Below are 20,248 nucleotides of genomic sequence, written 5' to 3'. Positions count from 1 at the left end.
ACTGAAGGATTCCAACCATCAGCTGAATTCCAAGGCCAGTGCATTTTCCTTGATGCCTCCGTGCCCCTAGCAGGCCCCAGCCCCCAGGTAAGCAGACCATGTCAGAGAACTGTCAACAGAGCACTTCCTCAAACACAAACTGCCACCATAGTAGGATTTTGGCCTACTGCCTAGCCACCATTCCATCTGCCCAAGCAGACTTAGCCCCCACCTGACCACCTGCTAAGCCCTCATCACCACCCTCACCAGAGACAAGGTCAGCTGGGACCAGCCCAGTAGCCAAACCAGGACCTACAATACTGGGGAAGGCAGATGTGCCCAAGGCAGTTCTCAGTCCTGGTTTTCTTCTTAGGAAGAGGGATGAGTGGTTTCCCATATGGACCCACCCATCTCTGCCAGGAGAGCCCCAAAGCCCACCATGGACAGAGGAAGGTCACAGGTGATCATCTTGAGGAGGTGATCATTGCCCCAGAGGTGACCTTTGAAAAACAGTCTAGCTTCCACCCTCCCCTCCCAAGCCTCTAGGATGGCCTGTCCTGTTTCGAAACCCGAGACATCAAGCCCTGTGAGCACAGTGCAATGTCTCATTTTGACCCCCTCAATTCTGGTCCTGCCTTCCTTGCCAGTGCCTTCCACTAATATTAGTGAGCACCTTCTCTTGGTCAGACCAAGCACTGGGAGCACAGAGACCAGTCCCCACATGGAGGAAGCTCTTCCCGGTGGTAGGCCTTCACACAAGAAGGCCCTTACTCAACAGGAAATTGGGTCCTCAAAGAGGACTTTGGTTGCTACAATGAATAGCTCATGGAAAATGAGTAGGGGGAAACTTGAACTCAGGGCCTCATTCTTGTTAGGCAGGCTCTCTACCACTTGAGACACACCTCCAGCCCTTTTTTACTTTAGTTATTTTTCACATGGTATTTTTGCTTATGGCCAGCCTCAGACTGAGATCCTCCTACCAATGGCCTCCTCCTGTGCAGTTGGAATCACAGGTATGAACCACCATGTGCAGCTTAATGATTGAGATGGAGTCTTGTTAATTTTTTGTGTAGGCTGGCCTTGAATTGAGATCCTCCCAATCTTTGCCACCTGAGTAGCTGGGATTACAGGTGTAAGCCACCACATCGAGCTGGAATTTTATCTAGGTCTATAATGTCATGATAAATAAGACTTTTAAAGGCTTCCAAACCAGCCATTTTCCATTGGGAAGGTAAGCCTTCAATATCAACCATTCAGGAGAGGGCACGGAGGGCCCATTTGCTGAGGCAGATCTTCCAGGTTAGAGTTTTAAGTTTTGAACCAGCTGTCACCAGCTTCTTTGCATCCTATCTTGGGTGGTTTCACACGTCTCAGCAAGATGTGGGCTACCTGACTTCCTCACTACAGAGCTGAAGTATTTTGTTCTAGACCAAACATGTGCATTTGTGGAACTGGAGCACAACCTCCTCTTCAACTTCCCTCCAAAGTGGCCCCCAAATGGCCCACAATGGTGGCTACAATTGCCTAAGAAAAGGAGCATTCTCACAGTTTTACTGTTTGCCATAACACAAGGAGATAAAACAGTTTTCCGAGTGTTTTTAAATGCTATTTTTTCCCATTTAAAGAGTGTCTTTGTGTGTGTGTGTTAAAATATTATTTTTAACTAAAGGCGATGGCACATAGAAGCTGTTTTTTTTCCTTCTCCAACACCCTCACTTGGAAAAATTAAAAGCTGGCCACTGTACATTAGTACTTAAGAAGTGTTTGGCTATTTTACTGGTGCATGAAATCCATGACACTTTGGGAGTCACAGGCAAGTGTGCTTTTGCACCCTCTTATTTAAAGAAGACCTATGAAAAACAAATGAGTACATATTTAAAAACTTAAATATCAAAAAGAAATTAATATGAGGCACTGTCTGGAGGAGGTAAGCAAAGGGGAAGGAAAAGATACTGAAGATAGAATTATGCAATATAAATACATATGAAGACGGCATAATGAAGCCCACCAAACACTGTTTGAAAAGGGAGGGCGGGGAACAGGAGGCTCATGTATGTAATCCTAGCTAGTTGGGAGGCTAAGATCAGGAAGATCATAGTTCAAGGTCAGTACGGAAGAATAGTTTAAGAGACTCCCCCATCTCCAAAATAAGCAGACAAAATGGACTGGAGGCATGGCGTAAGTAGTAGAGCATCTGCTTTGCAAGTGTGAAGCCCTGAGTTCAAACCTCAGTCCTACCAAAAAAAAAAAAAGGAAGGGCAGAGGAAGACAAGGAATGGAAATATAATGGAGGGGATGAACTTGCTGAAAGTATACTATACACATGTATGGAATTATCACAATGAAATATCATATTATTAATGTATGATAATTCAAAAATAAAATTAAAGAAACAAAAGGAAGTCAGCAATTTCAGAATCACCCATGGCACTGCTGTTGCATATAGGAAAAAAGGCAATGCTGAGTGCCCAAGGAGAGGCACTCTGTGTAGTGCTCTGGGATTTTAAGAAAGAAACCTCCCAACCATGGTGGGCCAGGAAGTCTTCATATTTTGCCCTTGGAACTTCATCTCTCCTCCCTCCCCACCCTGGCATTTTTCCTAAAAAGTAGAGATAATGCCTTATTCCTGAGCTATCAGCCCAGTGTGAGTTATATGGCTCTAATGGATCTTCTTTGGTTGATTATTGGTGAAAGGTTATCAGCATGAAGCCATGATGTTGAGCTCTTCGGGGGTTGATCTTCACTAGAAGGAACACACACAGTCCCTGCATGTGGAAGGACAGTACCCTTGGACAACTGGAGGTCTCTAGATATTGATAATCTGGGCTCTTCCAGAACCCTGTCTTTTCCCACCCTCCCCTGGCACTCTCTCCCTCACTGATTATTGGATATACATGAAGAGTTTGGCTCTACGGAGTTAGCAGAATGCCAAAACAAGAGGAAAGACAAGAAATCTCCTAAAATTGTTTTAAAAGCCAGAAATAGAAAGCATGGTCTTCTCAACACCTCCATATTTCTTGCTGTGCCCCTTCTACCTTAATTCTGATCCAAAATAATAGAGCAGAGGTTTGGTCCATTTTCCAAACAAAATCCCCACTTTTGGGAGGAGACCAAGCTTGGAATGGGCAGGCCTGGGGGGAGATTCTAGAAATGTCTCCCACTGAACGAGCTGCTGCTGACATCTGCTCAGAGCCTCTGGTACCAGAAAGGACCTGGTGGGGAGGGGTGGAGTTGGAAGGATTTGGTTTGATCCAGCTCAGCCACATCCTGGCTACATGACCTTGGACACTTCTCATGTCATTCAGATGCCTCACCAGAGCTTCAGTTTTCTTATCCACAAAATGGGGCTGATCTAGGTGAGATCCTAGATGTGGATATACTCTGTACACTAAAGCTGCTCTGTCCAACACAGTCTAATACTATAGCCACCGGCAATACGTGGTTATTTAAATTTAAACTGACTTGAGTGGTAGAGCACCTGCCTAGCAGGCATGAGGCCCTGAGTTCAAACCCCAGTACCACAAAAAAAAGTGCTGACTAAAATGAAATAAAATTTAAAACTCAGTTACCCAGTCTCATACATCCACATTTCAAGTGCTTGATAGCCACATGTGGCTCATGGGTACCGCATTAGATGGCAAGGTATAGAGCATTTCCCTCAGCACAGAAAGTTCTAGAAAATAATACTGCAAAGCTTTAAAAAAAAAAAATACCCCAGAGGCAAGATGGTTTCTGAACTTCTCAGCATGACCCTTTTCCCAGGGAAGGGCAGTGCTAACTCAGGCCTCAGAGAGATGAATAACCCAGAAGAGTGACATCCCAGAGACACTCCTTCCACATGACCTGTAAAATGAGACACTGACTTCAGGGTGGAACCCCAAAGCCTCCCTTCTCCAAGGCTGCCAATGCTAACCCCCTCTTGTCAGGGAGACGAACCTTGATTCTAGACCAAACTCTGAGCCCTGTCCCCACACCTGAAGTTCAGCCACTCTTCAGGGAAGACCTCCACTTTTCTTACAATCTGCATCTTGGGTTACTAACAACCTCTCTGAGTTACCTGATCCCTTTCTCACCTAGCACCCTTTGCAAACCTGACAGTTTCCAACCATCCACAATCCTTGCCTTAATCCATCTCTGGGGACCTCACCTGAAGCTCCTACCTGGAGACTTTAATTTGCCTCTGAAATTTGCTGACTAGGGTCTCCATCTGTAGCTCTGAGCTGTTTCTCCACAGTCTTGGCCTTTGGTTTACACAGGAAGGGGACCCTGATGTCAGAGACCCTGGTGGCCAAGGAATCCCTGTCTGGTTCACATGCTCTCAGAACACACTGGGGACCCCTCCTCTCCACATTCAAGCCCTGCCCAGGTGCTGTGTCCCCTAGGTCCTGACATCCAGCCGGAGCCTCCAGGCTGTGGAGAAGTCAGGGCCTCAGGGCCTCACTCCACTCCCACTACAGCTGTGCTGGGCCACTGCTCAGGACTGCTGGAAACAGCACCGGGACTCAGAGGCCAGCCAAGCGCCGGGCTCCAAAATAGCAGTTGTGTTCACATAAAAGCCTCTAATGAGAGAAAGATGCCATTCTTGGCCCCTCACACACTCCCTGCAGACGTTGTCTGGCAGGCCAAGTGGGCCTCTACCGTTTGGCGGCCGGAGGGGAGGAAGGGGAGGTGTGAGTCAGACCTTGGCCCCAGCCTCTCAGCATGGACCGCCCTGTTAATTGCATTAACAAATGCTGCAATACTGTGCCAATTGGGGGCTAAGGGCCAGGGGTTGGGGCAAAGAGCAGCCCCAGTTCCCACTGGCTCCAGTAGGCACAAGGAGGCAGACCTCTAGGCACACCCATCCCCACGGCCTTGGGGACTTACTTGTCTGGGATGAGGGCAGGCTTTGAGGGACTCAGTACCAGAGAGGCCTCTAGAGGTGAGAGAGGATGGGATGGCCACCATCAGAGATGAGCCTGATATGAGCTTTTCCTGGGAAGCAGCTCCCAGGACATGGAAGACAGTTCTATGGCTGACATGTAGCCATCACCCCTGGTGCATCAGTTCTAGGTGCAAACCCTAGGAAAGGGGGTCAAGCACATCATCCCCAACACATACTACTCAGCCATAGTGGGGCAAAAGCACAGAGGAGAGTGTGGCCTTGCTGCCACAGACCGTCTGAACTCTAACCATGTGACTGCTAGCCAATTTCATCTCTGGGAACCTTGTGTCATTATAAAGAAAATGATTTTGCGTTCAATATTTACTACTTGCCTAGGATGATAAACAAGGCAGACACTGTTCATGGGCGTTCCGATTTAGTCAGAGGGACCATTATTAAACAAGTAAACAAAGAGCAGAAGAATGGAAACCAGAATGTAAGAGATGGAGGCAACAGCCAAGGGGCCAACATTCAGAATAACAAGACTGGTGGGGGTGACTCTAAACAGAGTGGCTGGGGGTAGTCCCTCTGAGGAGGGGCACATGAAAGCAGAGCCTGGAAAGATGACAGATGATGGGTTATATAAGGAGACAGGGAAAGCAGACAGGGGAGAGTGGCATGTGCCACGGCCTGAAGGGAACATGTTCCAGGAACCTGGGGTGAGGGCTGAGAGCCTGGCTGGACAGCAAGATCAGCTCTGGGACCCCATAAGGGGATGCATTAAGGGGCAGCAAAGAGCAACAAGCAGGCTACTGCAGGTACCCAGAACCATAGAGGCAGCAGAGTGCAGAGAGGTGCAGACAGGTTCACAATGGATGTGGGAGATGAAATTAACAGGGCTTGGCAAGGGATGGGTGAGAAAGCCTGAGTGAGAAGAAGGTGTCCAGGATAGCTGCCAGGAGTCTGGAGGCACCATTTCACAATACAAACAAGACCCACATTTGCTCAGAGGGAGGAAAATTGCCAGTTTGCTTTGAATGAGTTGGGTTTGGATATCTGGGAGGCATCACAACGGATGCTGAGGAGGCAGCAGACACAGGAGTCTATAGGTCAGGGGAGAGGTCTGGCTGAAGAGATAGATAAATCGGGGCTTCAATGGCCCAGACACAATATTTACACCTGTGAGAAAGCAGGATATCATTACAGAAGCACTGCAGTGAGAAAGAAAACAGGATCCAGGACTAAGTCCTGGGAAACTCAAAATTTATTTTTTTTATTTTTATTTATTTTTTTTTTATTTCCCCTCTCCTTTTTATTTATTTATTTTTTTATTATTCATATGTGCATACAAGGCTTGGGTCATTTCTCCCCCCTGCCCCCACCCCCTCCCTTACCACCCACTCCGCCCCCTCCATCTTCCCCCTACCCCCTCAATACCCAGCAGAAACTATTTTGCCCTTATTTCTAATTTTGTTGTGGAGAGAGTACAAGCAATAATAGGAAGGAACAAGGGTTTTTGCTGGTTGAGATAAGGATAGCTATACAGGGAGTTGACTCACATTAATTTCCTGTGCCTGTGTGTTACCTTCTAGGTTAATTCTTTTTGATCTCACCTTTTCTCTAGTTCCTGGTCCCCTTTTCCTATTGGCCTCAGTTGCTTTTAAGGTATCTGCTTTAGTTTCTCTGCGTTAAGGGCAACAAATGCTAACTAATTTTTTAGGTGTCTTACCTATCCTCACCCCTCCCTTGTGTGCTCTCGCTTTTATCGTGTGCTCAAAGTCCAATCCCATTGTTGTGTTTGCCCTTGATCTAATGTCCACATATGAGGGAGAACATAGGATTTTTGGTCTTTTGGGCCAGGCTAACCTCACTCAGAATGATGTTCTCCAATTCCATCCATTTACCAGCGAATGATAACATTTTGTTCTTCTTCATGGCTGCATAAAATTCCATTATGTATAGATACCACATTTTCTTGATCCATTCATCAGTGGTGGGGCATCTTGGCTGTTTCCATAACTTGGCTATTGTGAATAGTGCTGCAATAAACATGGGTGTGCAGGTGCCTCTGGAGTAACCTGTGTCACATTCTTTTGGGTATATCCCCAAGAGTGGTAATGCTGGATCAAATGGTAGATCAATATCTAGCTTTTTAAGTAGCCTCCAAATTTTTTTTCCAGAGTGATTGTACTAGTTTACATTCCCACCAACAGTGTAAGAGGGTTACTTTTTCCCCACATCCTTGCCAACACCTGTTGTTCGTGGTGTTGCTAATGATGACTGTTCTAACAGGGGTGAGGTAGAATCTTAATGTGGTTTTAATTTGCATTTCCTTTATTGCTAGAGATGGTGAGCATTTTTTCATGTGTTTTTTGGCCATTTGAATTTCTTCTTTTGAGAAAGTTCTGTTTAGTTCACTTGCCCATTTCTTTATTGGGTCATTAGTTTTGGGAGAATTTAGTTTTTTAAGTTCCCTATATATTCTGGTTATCAGTCCTTTGTCTGATGTGTAGCTGGCAAATATTTTCTCCCACTCTGTGGGTGTTCTCTTCAGTTTAGAGACCATTTCTTTTGATGAACAGAAGCTTTTTAGTTTTATGAGGTCCCATTTATCTATGCTATCTCTTAGTTGCTGTGCTGCTGGGGTTTCATTGAGAAAGTTCTTACTTATACCTACTAACTCCAGAGTATTTCCTACTCTTTCCTGTATCAACTTTAGAGTTTGTGGTCTGATATTAAGATCCTTGATCCATTTTGGAAACTCAAAATTTAGTAGTGGGTAGAAGAGAAGCAGCAGTCAGGGGCCCATGTAAAAGGACACACAGGTATGCAGTGGGAGCCAGGTACTCCATAGTTGTCATAAGACCTGGCATCTGGCTTCAGGAAGCTCTTGGCCAAGGACATCTCTTAAACATTCCATTGGGAAAAGAGCTTCAGGGGACACAAACCTGATCACCAGGAATATCTAAGGTGCCTGCTACATAGTATCTTGCTAGAACTATGTTCTTCTTATTAGCTGGTTCTCCGCTGAAGTCATACAATTATTCCCTTAGCCATGTTCTACCTTCCTCTCCACTATTCCCTGCCAATTCCAGAATCCCGTAAGATGGCCCATCCACAGATGACCACCCATAGACTCAAGCTTTTGGATCCTGGCAGCTCTGATCAGCCAGTAAAGAACACGACAATCCCAGCCATGCCCTGCCCCATTTTCCTAAGGTTTGTTAAACACCATAACAAGGACCTGGGCTAACTACTTTATAAGTGTCACCTCATGCAATCACCTCCTTCTTGTAACTACTGCTGTTGGGCAGTGAGACCAGTGCCTGCCCTCAAAATCAAGACCAAACATTTAAAGAGCACATAGAACATGCCAGGCCTATTTTCATCCCTAACCAACATATGGGCAACTAAGGTTAACAGTGGCCAATAAATTGCCCAAGATCACTGGCTTAGTAAGTGAGCAGGAGTTCACTTACTAGGAACTCCCAGTTTGGATTCTGGCTCCAAACTGGGGCTCCTACCCACTTGCTGGCCCTCCCCTTTGGGATGGAGTCATTACATGGCATGGGTGGCAAGCTTCCTTAGGAAAACCAGGAGAGCCCAGAAAAGGAGAAACAGGGCCCTCTAGGACTGAGGTGAGGACAGAGGGAGTGCTATTCCAATGCCCACGATGCATCCAGAGGATCTGAACCAAGAAGGCAGGAACAAATGCCCAGTTTCCATCCCCACATCCCCTCAGCTTGTGAAGAGTTTCTGAGAGAGCTAACAGAACTTGGGCAACAGAAAAAATCTTTTTCTTTTCATTTTTATTAGCATATATTCGTTGTACAGGGGAGATTCATTGTGCCAATTCCCAATAGCCTTACATTGTACATTGGTTAGATTGCCCCACCATCCATCTTTAACACATGCACACACGCACGCACGCACGCACACCCCTCCCCCGCCCCACTTAAAGCAATTGCCAAGAGGTTTCATTGCTCTATTTTGTATATGTATATGAAGCCCAATCAACCATATTCCCTCACCTTCATCTCCTCCATTTACCCTCCCCCACCAAAATACCCCCTCCCACACATACATTGTACCTATTTTACAATCCTGTAGAAAGGGACTTCACACCTCAGTCTCCGATAGGCCCTGTGTCATTCAGTCCCTTCTTACGGAGCTTTTACCTTGTGCCCAGAGTGCTGCATGATGGATGCAGTGAGACACAGTCCCCGCCCACAAAATCAAAGCCAGACATGTAAAGAGCACATAAACATGCCAGGCCTTGAACTAAACATTTGACCTAAGTTACCTCATTTGTTCCTTACAGCTCTGGAAGGTAGGAACTAATATTAGCCACAGTTTATAGAAGAGGCAACTGAGACACAGAGAGTTTAAGCAACTTGCCCATAGTCATGCAGTCACTAATTGATGAAACTGATATTTAATCCCAGGCGCTCCAGCACAGGCTCCTGGATTAAGCAGCAAAACACCAGCTAACCTAACTATGGGCCAGACCATCGGCCCACAATGGCTCATTTAGCAGGCAGCCTGGAGGTGAGGCCTTTCACTCTGGAGCCAAGCTACTGGATTCATATCCAGGCTCTGCTGATCCCCAGATGCATGGCTTGGACAAATAGCTAGCCTCAGTTGCAAATGGGGAAGAAAAAGCAAATCCAGCTTCTAGGGTCACTGTGAGGATTAAAAAGTAGTAATATAAAGTACTCAATGCTGTGAGACCTATAGAGTATTGTTTTCAGTCATCCTAAAAGAAAACTCTGCATAGTCATACCCGTCTTATGGCTGAGGCTCCAGTCTAAAATGAGGGCCAAGGAATTTGAATCCCAGAGATGGGATTCAAACACACAGCCCCCTGGATCCGTGCCAGAATGCAAAGCACATGCTCTTAACTTTGTACCTTACTGCTTGGAAGGGAGGGCTTGTGATAGGGACTCCTTTGCCCTCTCCAGAGCAGCCCCATCCCTATTACTTCTGGCCAAGATAAAATGAGGCTGGGAAGGCTTTACATCTCCTTCCCCAGCTGGGTGGGGATGGGGTGAGCCAGTCTGAGAAGACTGGACAGTCTTCTAAAAGTAGCAGCTATAAACAGGACACTGTCACCAGACACCTTACAGTCCTTTCCCTCAGCTGAGTGGGCCGGACGGGCTCAGTCAGCTGCCTCTACAAATACATAAACACATAAATCATGAGGGAGAGCTGGCAAGACCACTGAAAGAAAGACAGACACCAAGACCAGAGGAGGAGACCACGGTCCAGTTCCAACCTCATCAAGGTGGAGGGAGGAGCTGGGGATACAGCACTGGGCACTGGCAGATGCAGATGTTTCTAGAGGAAGGAGTGGACCGGCCAGGGAGATGAACTAGTATGTCAGGGCCAACCCATGACTGCTTCTGTGAGAGGGAAGAGGGGCCGGAGCTGGGAGTCCAGCACTTCCGTGTTGGGGTGGTGAGTCAAGCCCACAGATATCTGGAAGACCAAGGAAAAGACTGAGTTTCCACATGGTTCTGGCCCAAGACTGCATTCCCAGGCGGGGGTGGGGAGGTGGGGTGGGGAGGGGATATGTCACACACTTCTTGTCTGTTCTCACCTCCCTCCGGCCAGGAAGGCACCCCCACATGTGTGACACTGCTAGGACAGAACTATGGCAGTCTCCCTCCAGTAAGGAGGGCAGCTGTGGAGAGGGGAGAGAGAGATGCAAAACCACTAGGGAAATGGGGGAGCCAGCTGTGAGGGTGTGGAGCCAAGAGCCCCACATTCTACACAGTCCTGGACCGAGCCATCCAGGGCCAACACCCCACCGTCCACGTGGTTCTCATTAGGTTCATTAGCAGCAAAATAGCAACAAGCAAACAGCACAGGGCTTGGCTAATTAAGACAGTCCTTCAGTGGACAAGCCGACTTCAAGTGGGTAAGGCTGACCCCGACAATGCTCTCAGGAGAGCTGCCAGGCTGCAGCCTGGTCAAGGCAGGTCAGTGTGAGAGTGCAGAGAAAGAATGGGGAGTGGGTCACAGCAGCATCCTGAAGTAGCACCCCGCTGGGGCACAAGGGTACACATACCCTGGGTCTGTGACAATCTGAAGGGTCACCCAACTTCAAGTTTCCAGTGTTGAAACTCCAGTCTGACAGAGAGGAATTCTGGAAAATCACGAGTGATTTCGGTAACAGAGTCTCCAGGCCTGGAGGGCGCCCTGTGGCCAGGCCCAGACCCCTCAGGCAGCTGGGGAGAAGCCCACCCCCTGTGAAGCTGCCTGCTCCAGCTTCAGCTCAAGACTCAGCAACACTCTCTACTAGCCAGTGCCTCCCTGCAAAGTCTGGGCTCCCTAGAACATATTAACTTCCTTCCTACCTCCAACTCCAAATCCCTTTCCTGGCCTCCAGAGTCTCCAAGGTCCTACTTCTCAAAGTGTGGTCCCTTGCCCAGGAGCAGCAGCAGGCCCTGAGAGTTTGTTAGAAGCACAGAATCTCCATTCCCTGCATCAGAATCTGCTCTTTAACAGAATCTTCAAGGATTCAGGGGAAAATGAAGGTGTGAGTAGAGTCCCCAAAGCTCTAAATTCCCAATGGAACTTGGGGTTCCTCCCAAGTTCCCCACACTCTGCTTAGTGGTCCTCAGCCACAGCTGAGCCAAAGCACCTAGGTCCCAGCCCCAGAGCTTATTCTTAGCATAAAGTCACTGGGTCACCCACTTCCCTGGTTTCTCTGCCCAGGGGAGTGGCTCAAAGCTGAAATTCTCCTCTAATGAGCTATGTGACATTGAGCAAGTCATCACCTCTTCTCTGAAGAGAGAAGTTCACTCTCTTCACCTTTACAAGTATGAAGGAGCCCAAGCATAGTGGTATACTAGTCATCCCAGCTACTTGAGAGGCTGAGGTAGGAGGATCATGAGTTTGAGACCAGCCTGGGCAACACAGACTCTGTCACCAAAAACAATAAGTATGAGGACGTATGTTCTTCCCCAGCCCTTGAGCTACACCCCAGTCCTTTATGCTTTTGTTATTTTTGAGAAAGAGTCTTGTGTTTTTGCCCAGGCTGGATTTGAACTGAGATCCTCCTGACTTCTGCTCCCTAGTAGCTGTGTCTTTTGTTTGTTTGTTTTTGTTTTTTTAATCTGGAGGTTTTAAACGGAGCATCCCGAACTTTTTAAAGAGATGAGTGATAGAGCTAATCCTTATCTGTAAGTTTTAAATTTATATTGTTTGATCCCATGTCTGAAACCATTTTTTCCTTAAAAAAAAGAAAGACCCTCCCATATCTGCTATCACCTGTGTGAAATGCCCAGCCTCTCAGATTGTGGGGATCAGACTCCCTGGATCTAGCCCAGTCCCAGCACTTACAGCCATGTTTCCTAACCAGTCAGATCCCCAGTTTCCTCCTCAGTAAACAGAGTGATAAGTACATCTGCACTTCACAGATTACTGAAAGGCTTAACTAAGACAGTGCAAGTAAAGACCCAGCACAGTGATGAGCAATGGCAAAAACCCAGCTGGTAGCTGGTAGCAGTAGGAGCCACTCTCATCCCCACTTCACTGAGGCAGAGTGAGGCCCACCTGTCAGTACAGTGTAAGAAAGACCCTGAAGTCAAGTTATCTGGGTTCAAACTATGGTTCTGCTCTTACCTGGCCAGGTAAGCTTGAGGCTGTTCCCCAGAGACACTACCTGACCCATAAGATATATAAAGTGAATACTTTGAGATATTGACTCCTGTCATTGTTGTCATTGCTTTTAATACCATCAATGGAGACTTGAGCCCAGAAATCATGGCTCTTCCCACCATCAGTGGAAGGCTTGGCATGGAGGTCATGACTCTTCCTGTCTCACTCCTTGGTTTCCACATTGCTAAGAGGATTACTCTCTTTCCTCTCATTTGAGCCAGCCGGTTAGGCTTCAGAGCAGCCCAAGGGAAGACTGTTCCAAACACAGGATCAGAACCTCATCTGGTCATCCCAGTAGAGTGCCTGACATATGCCAGGGCTGCCGGGCCCAGAGCCGGGGCAGAAGTGGATTCCCACAGCACACAGCATGAATGGTGCCCCTGGAGGTGTGTGACCGGGAGGTTCTGCAGATCACAAATCTATGTGGGCATCTAAGGGATCCTGCCAACAGGGCATGTAGGCCATCAACACAGTGGGACAGCAAGGAGGGACTATGGGAAGCTTTAAAAACAGAATTGGGGATTTGCTGTGAGAAGCTGTTTCCAGTTGGAGGTATTTTTAATCTCCTCCCTTCAGCTAGACATTGCCTCCACTGCAGAGCTGGACTGTATCCACAAGAGGCAGGCTGGGGAAGACCCTTCTGCTCCAGGTTCTGGGGTCCTCAGCCTGACCTTCCTCGAGGGACAGAGGGGTGGTTGGGACAGGAGGCACTCACGTTTGATACAGTAGTTGGTGCTGTTTGCTGTTGTCCATCCTGGGCAGCATTGTCCGCCACATATGTTCCTCCTACAAAGTCACCAAAACAAGGTAAGCACAAGGATGCTCACAGCTGGCACTATTCGTGGAGCCCTCTGATGTTCCCGCCCCCCTACAGGCAGAGCCTGAGGGAACACTGGGAGACTGGGAAGACTAGTCTCATTCCACAAGGAGGCAGCCTGGCCCAGACACAGGCACTATGGGATCATGCAAGTTTAAGTTGAGTGCTGGAAACCTCTACCTCTCCATCTGCACAATGGAGATGATAATGCCTGCCTAACTGGGTGGCTGTGATGATTAAATGGGATAGGAGGACTTAGCATCTGATGTTTGCATCCAGGACAGTGACCATAAAAATGACAAGTTCAGAGAGGTAGCACCAGAGCCTGATTTAAAGAGTTTGGTGGGCTGGGGAGTATAGCTCATAGTGCTAGAATGCTTGCCCTACATGCTTGAGGTCCTGGGTTCGATCCCCAGCACAGGGAGTAGGGGCATGACTCTGAGTTGACTCAACTCTAAACCAGGCTCCAACTATACATTACCTCTCACCAGAAACAAAACCAAAAAAAAAAAAAAATACCCACACCATGCTCCTTTCCCTACAAATGCTGGTGACCCATGGACAGCTGTACATACGTACAGTTTGAAGGATGTACATATGAGTTATTCCAATGAATGAGTGCCAGAAGGAGGCATAGTCTTCAGAGGTCTGTGCATGATCAGACTGAGATCTGAGTGGGAGACTCAGCTCCACAATCTGTTTAAGAGGGGCTTCTTGTAAAGTTAAGGGCATAGCAAAGCTGCCTCCACCTCCCAAGCACTAGTGGAATGGACCTTATAGTGGATGTGGTGCTTCCCCCAGTTACCCTTTTGGTGCTCGCTCTGAGAGCACCTTTGTGAGACCTGGACTTTAGTCCTGCATGGTGTACTTACTCCACTTATTCAAACTTTGCCCTCAAGTGTATGGCAGCACCCACAGGTCCCCTAGCCCTGACCCTTCATCTGCAGACTTAAATGCCTGGACCAAGGAAATAAGGGCCCCTCACCAAGAAGAAAGACCTCTGGGGCCATACTTCTTAGTCCAGGCAAGGCCAGGCTCCTTAGGCCCCATCATAATGAGCAAAAATTGTCCACTGAGCATTCACTGACACTAGAGGTGAGTGGAATAAGAAGAGATGTGGAGGTCAGATGCTGAAGTCAGTAGCTATTCTATCTCTGTGGCCAGTATGGCCAAAGCTTGTGTGGTTTTGGGAGCCTTACAAAGAATTTGAAATAAATTCCTGCAACTTGAAAAGGCTGAGGCCTATTCTTGGCCCTTTGGCCCAAGGTTGTGGAAGCTGCCTCCTGGGGAGCCCCAGAATGTCCCACCAGCTAAGAGCTCTGCCTTTTGGGCCACCACCTTCAGCAGCTCCCTGGCTTCATGAAGGCCTCTTTCCCTTGAGCCCAGGTCACCAGGCTCCAGGTTTCTGAGTTTATATCCTGGTGCAAGGGGAAAACTGTCCACTTGTGGTGGTAACAGGCCTTTTAGGGGGTCAGGAGATCTTTGAGAAGAAACAGACTGCACACCTTGGGAGTTCTCTAAGAACCAGAGCCTGTGAGTACAGCATAGCTCAAGGGGCTTGTCTAGCTGGGAGGTCATTGCCTGGAGCCCAGTGTAAGGAGGCCCTCTGAGCCAGCTGTCAGCCCAGATGCCCTTAACACAGCTTTGCAGCTGACTGTGGGAGGGCAGCAGCCAGGCCTGCCTTGCCTGTCCTTACTGAGGGATGTCAAGACCACGGTAAGGACTGGCCAGCATCAAAAGCTGCCAGTAGAGGGGCCAGGCTGGGACTGGGAAGGCACTCAAAGAGGCTCAGGTACCCAATGGGAGCCTCCAAGGACCCCTTCTAGGCCAACAGTAACATGAGTGCAGACCCAGCAAGGAGGCCAGCTGGGATATGACCATTCAGTGGGCTCCGGCTAGCAGAGCAAGCAGAGAAGCTTGAGTAGCTGAGGCATAGGATTCACTAGCTTAGACTCCCTGGAAGTCAGCTCTCTTACCACTCAGAGATTATATGACCCCAATCTCTGGCCCAAACCTACTCAGCAAACATTAGCCCAAGACAGGATCACTGCTGGAGACACATCTAGCTAACAAACTAGGACAGCTGTCCACCTGGGACAAATGTGTTCATACTGGCCCTTTGTTGAAAATCTCCCATGGCCCTCCACTGACCTCTACAAACCCAATGGGGTTCTCAACTGCCTGTGCAGCCTAATTGCCCCCCATCACCTTTCCCTTACCTCTGTGACCATCGACAACCAAGGCTGTGCTCCTCCAAGGATACAAGCTTGTCACTATAGATGTCTCACTTTGATGTCTTTGCTTAAGTCATACCCTCTTGTTTGCTGAATGAAACTCTGCACACTCCCAGACTTCCAAATCAGACATTACCTCGTTTTGGTAAACCCTCCCTTCCCCTTTTCCATAGGAAGAACATGCCACAGGATCAAGCTTCTTAAAAATAAAAAATGGTGTCTGACGAGAACTGAATAACATTTTGTTTTAGTTTCAATTTTCTTAAGGTTACCTTCTCTTTTTGACAAGTGGTACTACTTTCAACTTATGATAGTGATACAAAGCTTCCTTTTAATTATTAATTTATTTATGTAGAAAAATGACTCAAGCCCTGTTTGTAATAGCAAAAAAATATAATTCATGTAAATGTCCCAAAACAAGAAGATTGATAAATAAACTGTGATATGTTTAGACAAAGGAACAATATACCACAGTTAAAATGAATAAACTTGAGCTAATTATATTATCATGGCTAACTTTCAAACATCTAATGATGAAGGTAAAAAAAAATTGTAGAAGGAAATACATATGTATCACTTATCTAAGTTTAAAATCTGCAGAGCAATATTGTGTATTTTATGGATATGTGCATCTGCAGTATAGTATAAAACAGTATCTGCATTAGAATTATTTTAAATTCAGAGTAATGGTTAACTCCAGGGAAAGAGGGAGGCAAATTTACAGAAGAAATTTCAACTACAAAAATTAAAAGCAAAGTAACTAAACTATTAAGGTTTGCTGGATTGTGAGTTCTACTATTTTCAATACTTTTTTTGCATGTTTATAAACTTCATATATTATGCTTTTTAAAAAAAGCATGAAATCCTGTTATTTTAACAATATATTGATTTAAAGAAGTAAGAGGGAAATATTAAGGTGGTGTATTTTGAAGCTGGTTCAAGAAATGCTGGAGACTTAGAACAATGGCTTAACAAGTCTCCTGAAGACTGCAAATTTCATGAGTGCAGGAACAGTGAGCAGGTCACTGCTATACCTGAGACACCTAGCACATGCCCAGCACAGACTTTTTAAAAAAAAGCTTCATCATGCACAATAAAGCCACACTACATCAAAAATTCCATAAGTACAGAGGCTGCCTTTTCCACCACTGTACTTAGGATCTAACATACTGGCTTGGCATAAAGGAAACCTTCCACAAATATTTGTTGAATGAGTAAATGAAAAATCCCCAATAGCAGTGATGCAGTTCCAAGATTTACCAGAAGGTGGCACTTGGTCACTGGCTCTGAGCAGCCCATAAGACAATAGCTAAAGAGGTTGGTCTGCCACTAGCCATTAGCCAGAATGGACCTGGGTTGAAGTCAATAGTCAAGATTGTCACTCAGCTCCTCCCTAGCCGCCATGAAGTGACCAAATGGTGTGCCAGAGAAACCCACTATCTATGGAAGGTGCAGGAGACGAAACTGACGAGCCAATCCCGCAGAGGCTGTGATTTGTGCACCTGTGTATAGCAGGTGCCTGTGAGTGGCACCCAGCCTGTGCACTTACACATTGGTGCACATCTACCAGCTTTGTTGTGATGACAGTTTTCTTTGCTCATCACCACCTCACTTTGTGATTTCTAACTCTTGTCCCCCACCTGCACCTAAATGCCTATGACAAGTCTAAACTCCATCTCTGGCCTCAGCCCCCAGCAACCCTACACCAGGGCTGCAGTCCTGTCCCTGGGCGAGTCCCAACAGTGAAAACACTTGTCCTTGAGCAGGCAATGCTATGCCTGTTTGCCACCCGCACCTCCATGTGACACTTTGGTCATTTCCCCTCTGTTTCCCCACTTGCTGCCCATTGAACTCCAGGGGCCACAGGTCACAGAGTTTCTCCCCCCTGAGCTCCTCAGCCACACTGTCCCATTCCTTTGCATGTCACATGAAACTTCCCGTACTAGAAAGCACATTTACCAGTACATATTTGTTCATTTCTTCAACTTGATTATAAGTAATTGGGTTGTTCTCCCAGCAGGAACAGTGCTTTGGTCTCTGGGTCCCTGCCCCCTTTCCCATGCTCAGCACACATGCTCTTAGGAAGCATATATTTGCTTGCACAGGTCAGGAAAGAAAAAAAAAAACTGAAACAGAGCAGGTGCTGCATTAATACTTGTTGAATGATCCCATGTAGGAGCCACTTGGCAGAGCACACGTCTATGCTCTGCTAGCTTCAAACTGGGCCTCCCAAGGGCAGCAAAGAGTTCATACACTCATTCAACAAATACCTTGGGAAGACAAACTATGTTCAGACACAGAACTAGGCAATGGGAATGCAGAAATGAACAAAACAAAGTCCCTGCTTTTAAAGAACTTGTATCAGTATAAGCTCTGAAACCAACCCTAAATATGTAAACAAAAATAGAACTCTAGAGTCAGAGTAAGTGCCATGAAGAAACAAAGCAGGGTGAAGGAAGAGAGAGGATGGGACAGGAGTGGTCAGAGAAGGCTTCTCTAAGAAGAGATCTGAATGAAGCTGAGTAAATCCTGCTGAAATATGGAAGAAGAGTGTTCCAGCCAAGGAAAACCATGAGTGCAAAGGCCAGCAGGCAGAAGGTTCTCGGGAGCAGAACTGAGGGTACAAGTGTCCAATGTTGTTCCCCAGGACTAAAACCAACAAGTAGGGCTGGGGGAGTGGCTGACGTGGTAGAGCACCTGCCCAGCAAGTCTGAGGCCCTGAGTTCAAACCCCAGTACCACAAAAAACAAACAAACAAAAACCCCAGGTAAATTGACGTAGGCCATTAAAAGGTCTGCCAAAACTCTTCCCAACCTCAGAGACACCTGTAATACTCAGGCAAGGCCCAGGGCTCCACAGCCATGGTGATCAGGATTGGTAGTGGGAGTTGCCGAGGGGTCTTCTCACACTGTGACAGCACTTCAGGGCAGACAGCAGATGGTGCAAAAAAATTCATAAATGGCACGTTTGAGGGAGGTTTGGCCCTGCAAAATGTGCAAAGGGCACCGACACCTACATGCACCAACAGACCACAGACCCATTTCCCCACGTAATATCGGAGACAGGCTTCCTGCGCAAAGTGCTCTAAAGCCCATGCCTACGCCTACATCCTGCGTGCCCAGGCCAAATCAAGCCCCAACCCATACACTTGTCTCAGCGCGCCGGCTTCTCTGCCAGCCAGCTTCCTGGAGACGCATCTGTCTTCGCGCCCTGGAGCCCCTCACATCCTCCACCTACCCGCGCCCTATGCCAGCTCAACCTCCCCTGGGCCTCAAGCCCAGGGCGCCCACCCAGCTGCCCTCTTCCCGCTGCCTCTCCGATCCAGGTCGCGCTGCAAGCGTCTTCAAAGCTGGTTAGCTGAGGACCGGAGGAGCGCGGGCGCCTGCAAGGAGCCTGGAGAAAGGATTTAACGTCGGGGTTCCACGGGGAAGTTAGTATTAGACTGTGATGATGGTTGGTTTTTGCCCTAACTGTTCGAAAGCTGGTTAGATCTCCGAGCCTCAGCTTTTGAACCTCGGCACTATTTCTCCACAGTATTGAGGACAAAGGGACAAGGGCATGAGTCCCTCTCTCGCGCCTGCATACCCACGAATGAAAAAACATGGGAGTCCCGACCCCTGCACCCCTTGGTCCCTCCATACTTCCTTCTCCCGTGCTCACCCGGTGAGCCGCCTTCGCGGTGCAGCCCTGGGTCGCTGCTGGGTCCCTAGATGCGAGAGAGCCGAAGCGGCCCGGGCGGGCTGATGATGGCCCAGGGGACTGTTTCTCCGGGTCTGCACAGGTGGCTGGATTCGGCGCGACTGCTGCGCGCGCGGTGGTCTCCTGGCCTCCGCTTCCGATAGCCTCCTGGAGCTCCCCCAGCCTGGATGGGTTCGCTCCGCCGGCGGCAAGCCCAGGACCGGCGGGTCCTGCTCCCGGAAGAGACTGTACACCTTGGCTGCAGCCGCTGAGGGGTGGCTGTCCCCGGGGCGCCTCAGACGGTTCGTGTCCCTGCCAGCCGACTCATATCTCCTTATGGGGTCCCTTTGGGCATAACCCATGCCCAGCAAGAGAACCAGGGTGAGCGTCAGGAAGCCCCTAGAGGGGTTCCGAAGAGCGCGCTCGGAACAGCAAGCGGAGATCTGGGGCCTCATGGCGCCGGGGTGGCTGGAGAGTGGTGGGTGCGGGAGAGAGCGCGCGGGTTGGAGTGACTGCGTCCGACCGTTCGCCGATTGCTCTCCTGACCCTCCTGGCCGCCTATTTCTTCTCGTCTAGGGAGCCCCTGAAGCAGTCTACTAGGGGCCTTGGTCTTCCTCGGGCGAGGGCTGCGCGACGTGAGCGGCCGCGCTTCGCGCGCGGAGCCTCGAATCCGCGCGGTCTCCGGCTGGGCGCGCACCGCCGCTGCACCTTCGCGCCGCTCCCCGGCACTGCAGCCGTCTGAAGGGGACCGGAGGGTTTTATTTTTGGAAACCTCCCCCTGCTTTTTCGTCTCTTTTATCCACACCATGCCCCCTCCTCGGAGGGACAGCTCGGCCCCCTCATTACGGGAGAGGGAGAGAGGAATTTCAGCAACACCCACTTTGGCACCGGGAAGCGAGCGAGCGGCGAGGGGGATTAACCCGTGAGGATCTGGGGACCACGTATTGCTGACCCGGAGGTTGGTAGGACGGATGGCGTCTGACGGGACAAGGACACCTGAGCTAACTTTCT

General features: G+C 48.4%; 1 protein-coding gene and 1 long non-coding RNA gene across 3 annotated transcripts in view; both read right to left on the bottom strand.

The window, feature by feature from the left end:
* Positions 1 to 19,824, bottom strand: part of Ltbp2 (latent transforming growth factor beta binding protein 2) — a 101,967-nt gene extending 82,143 nt beyond the window's left edge. For both annotated transcript variants that reach the window (XM_074067538.1, XM_074067539.1), the window contains exons 1-2: positions 19,220 to 19,824; positions 13,224 to 13,294 (exon numbers count right to left, since the gene is read on the bottom strand). In XM_074067538.1, the coding sequence (XP_073923639.1) occupies positions 13,224 to 13,294; positions 19,220 to 19,692 (544 nt within the window). In that variant the 5' untranslated portion in view covers positions 19,693 to 19,824. The remainder of the gene's footprint in view (positions 1 to 13,223; positions 13,295 to 19,219) is intronic.
* LOC141421526 (uncharacterized) lies at positions 9,237 to 13,217 on the bottom strand. Its single transcript, XR_012446095.1, has 2 exons — positions 10,914 to 13,217; positions 9,237 to 10,321 (listed from the first exon to the last, which is right to left on the bottom strand). It is a non-coding gene; the product is annotated as an uncharacterized lncRNA (long non-coding RNA).
* Positions 19,825 to 20,248: the final 424 nt, after the last annotated feature.

This window comes from Castor canadensis, chromosome 3 (genome assembly GCF_047511655.1).
Source record: "Castor canadensis chromosome 3, mCasCan1.hap1v2, whole genome shotgun sequence".
NCBI classification, from domain to species: Eukaryota; Metazoa; Chordata; class Mammalia; order Rodentia; family Castoridae; genus Castor; species Castor canadensis.
Note: the sequence above shows the minus strand (reverse complement) of the source record. Positions and strands in the feature narration are given on the sequence as shown.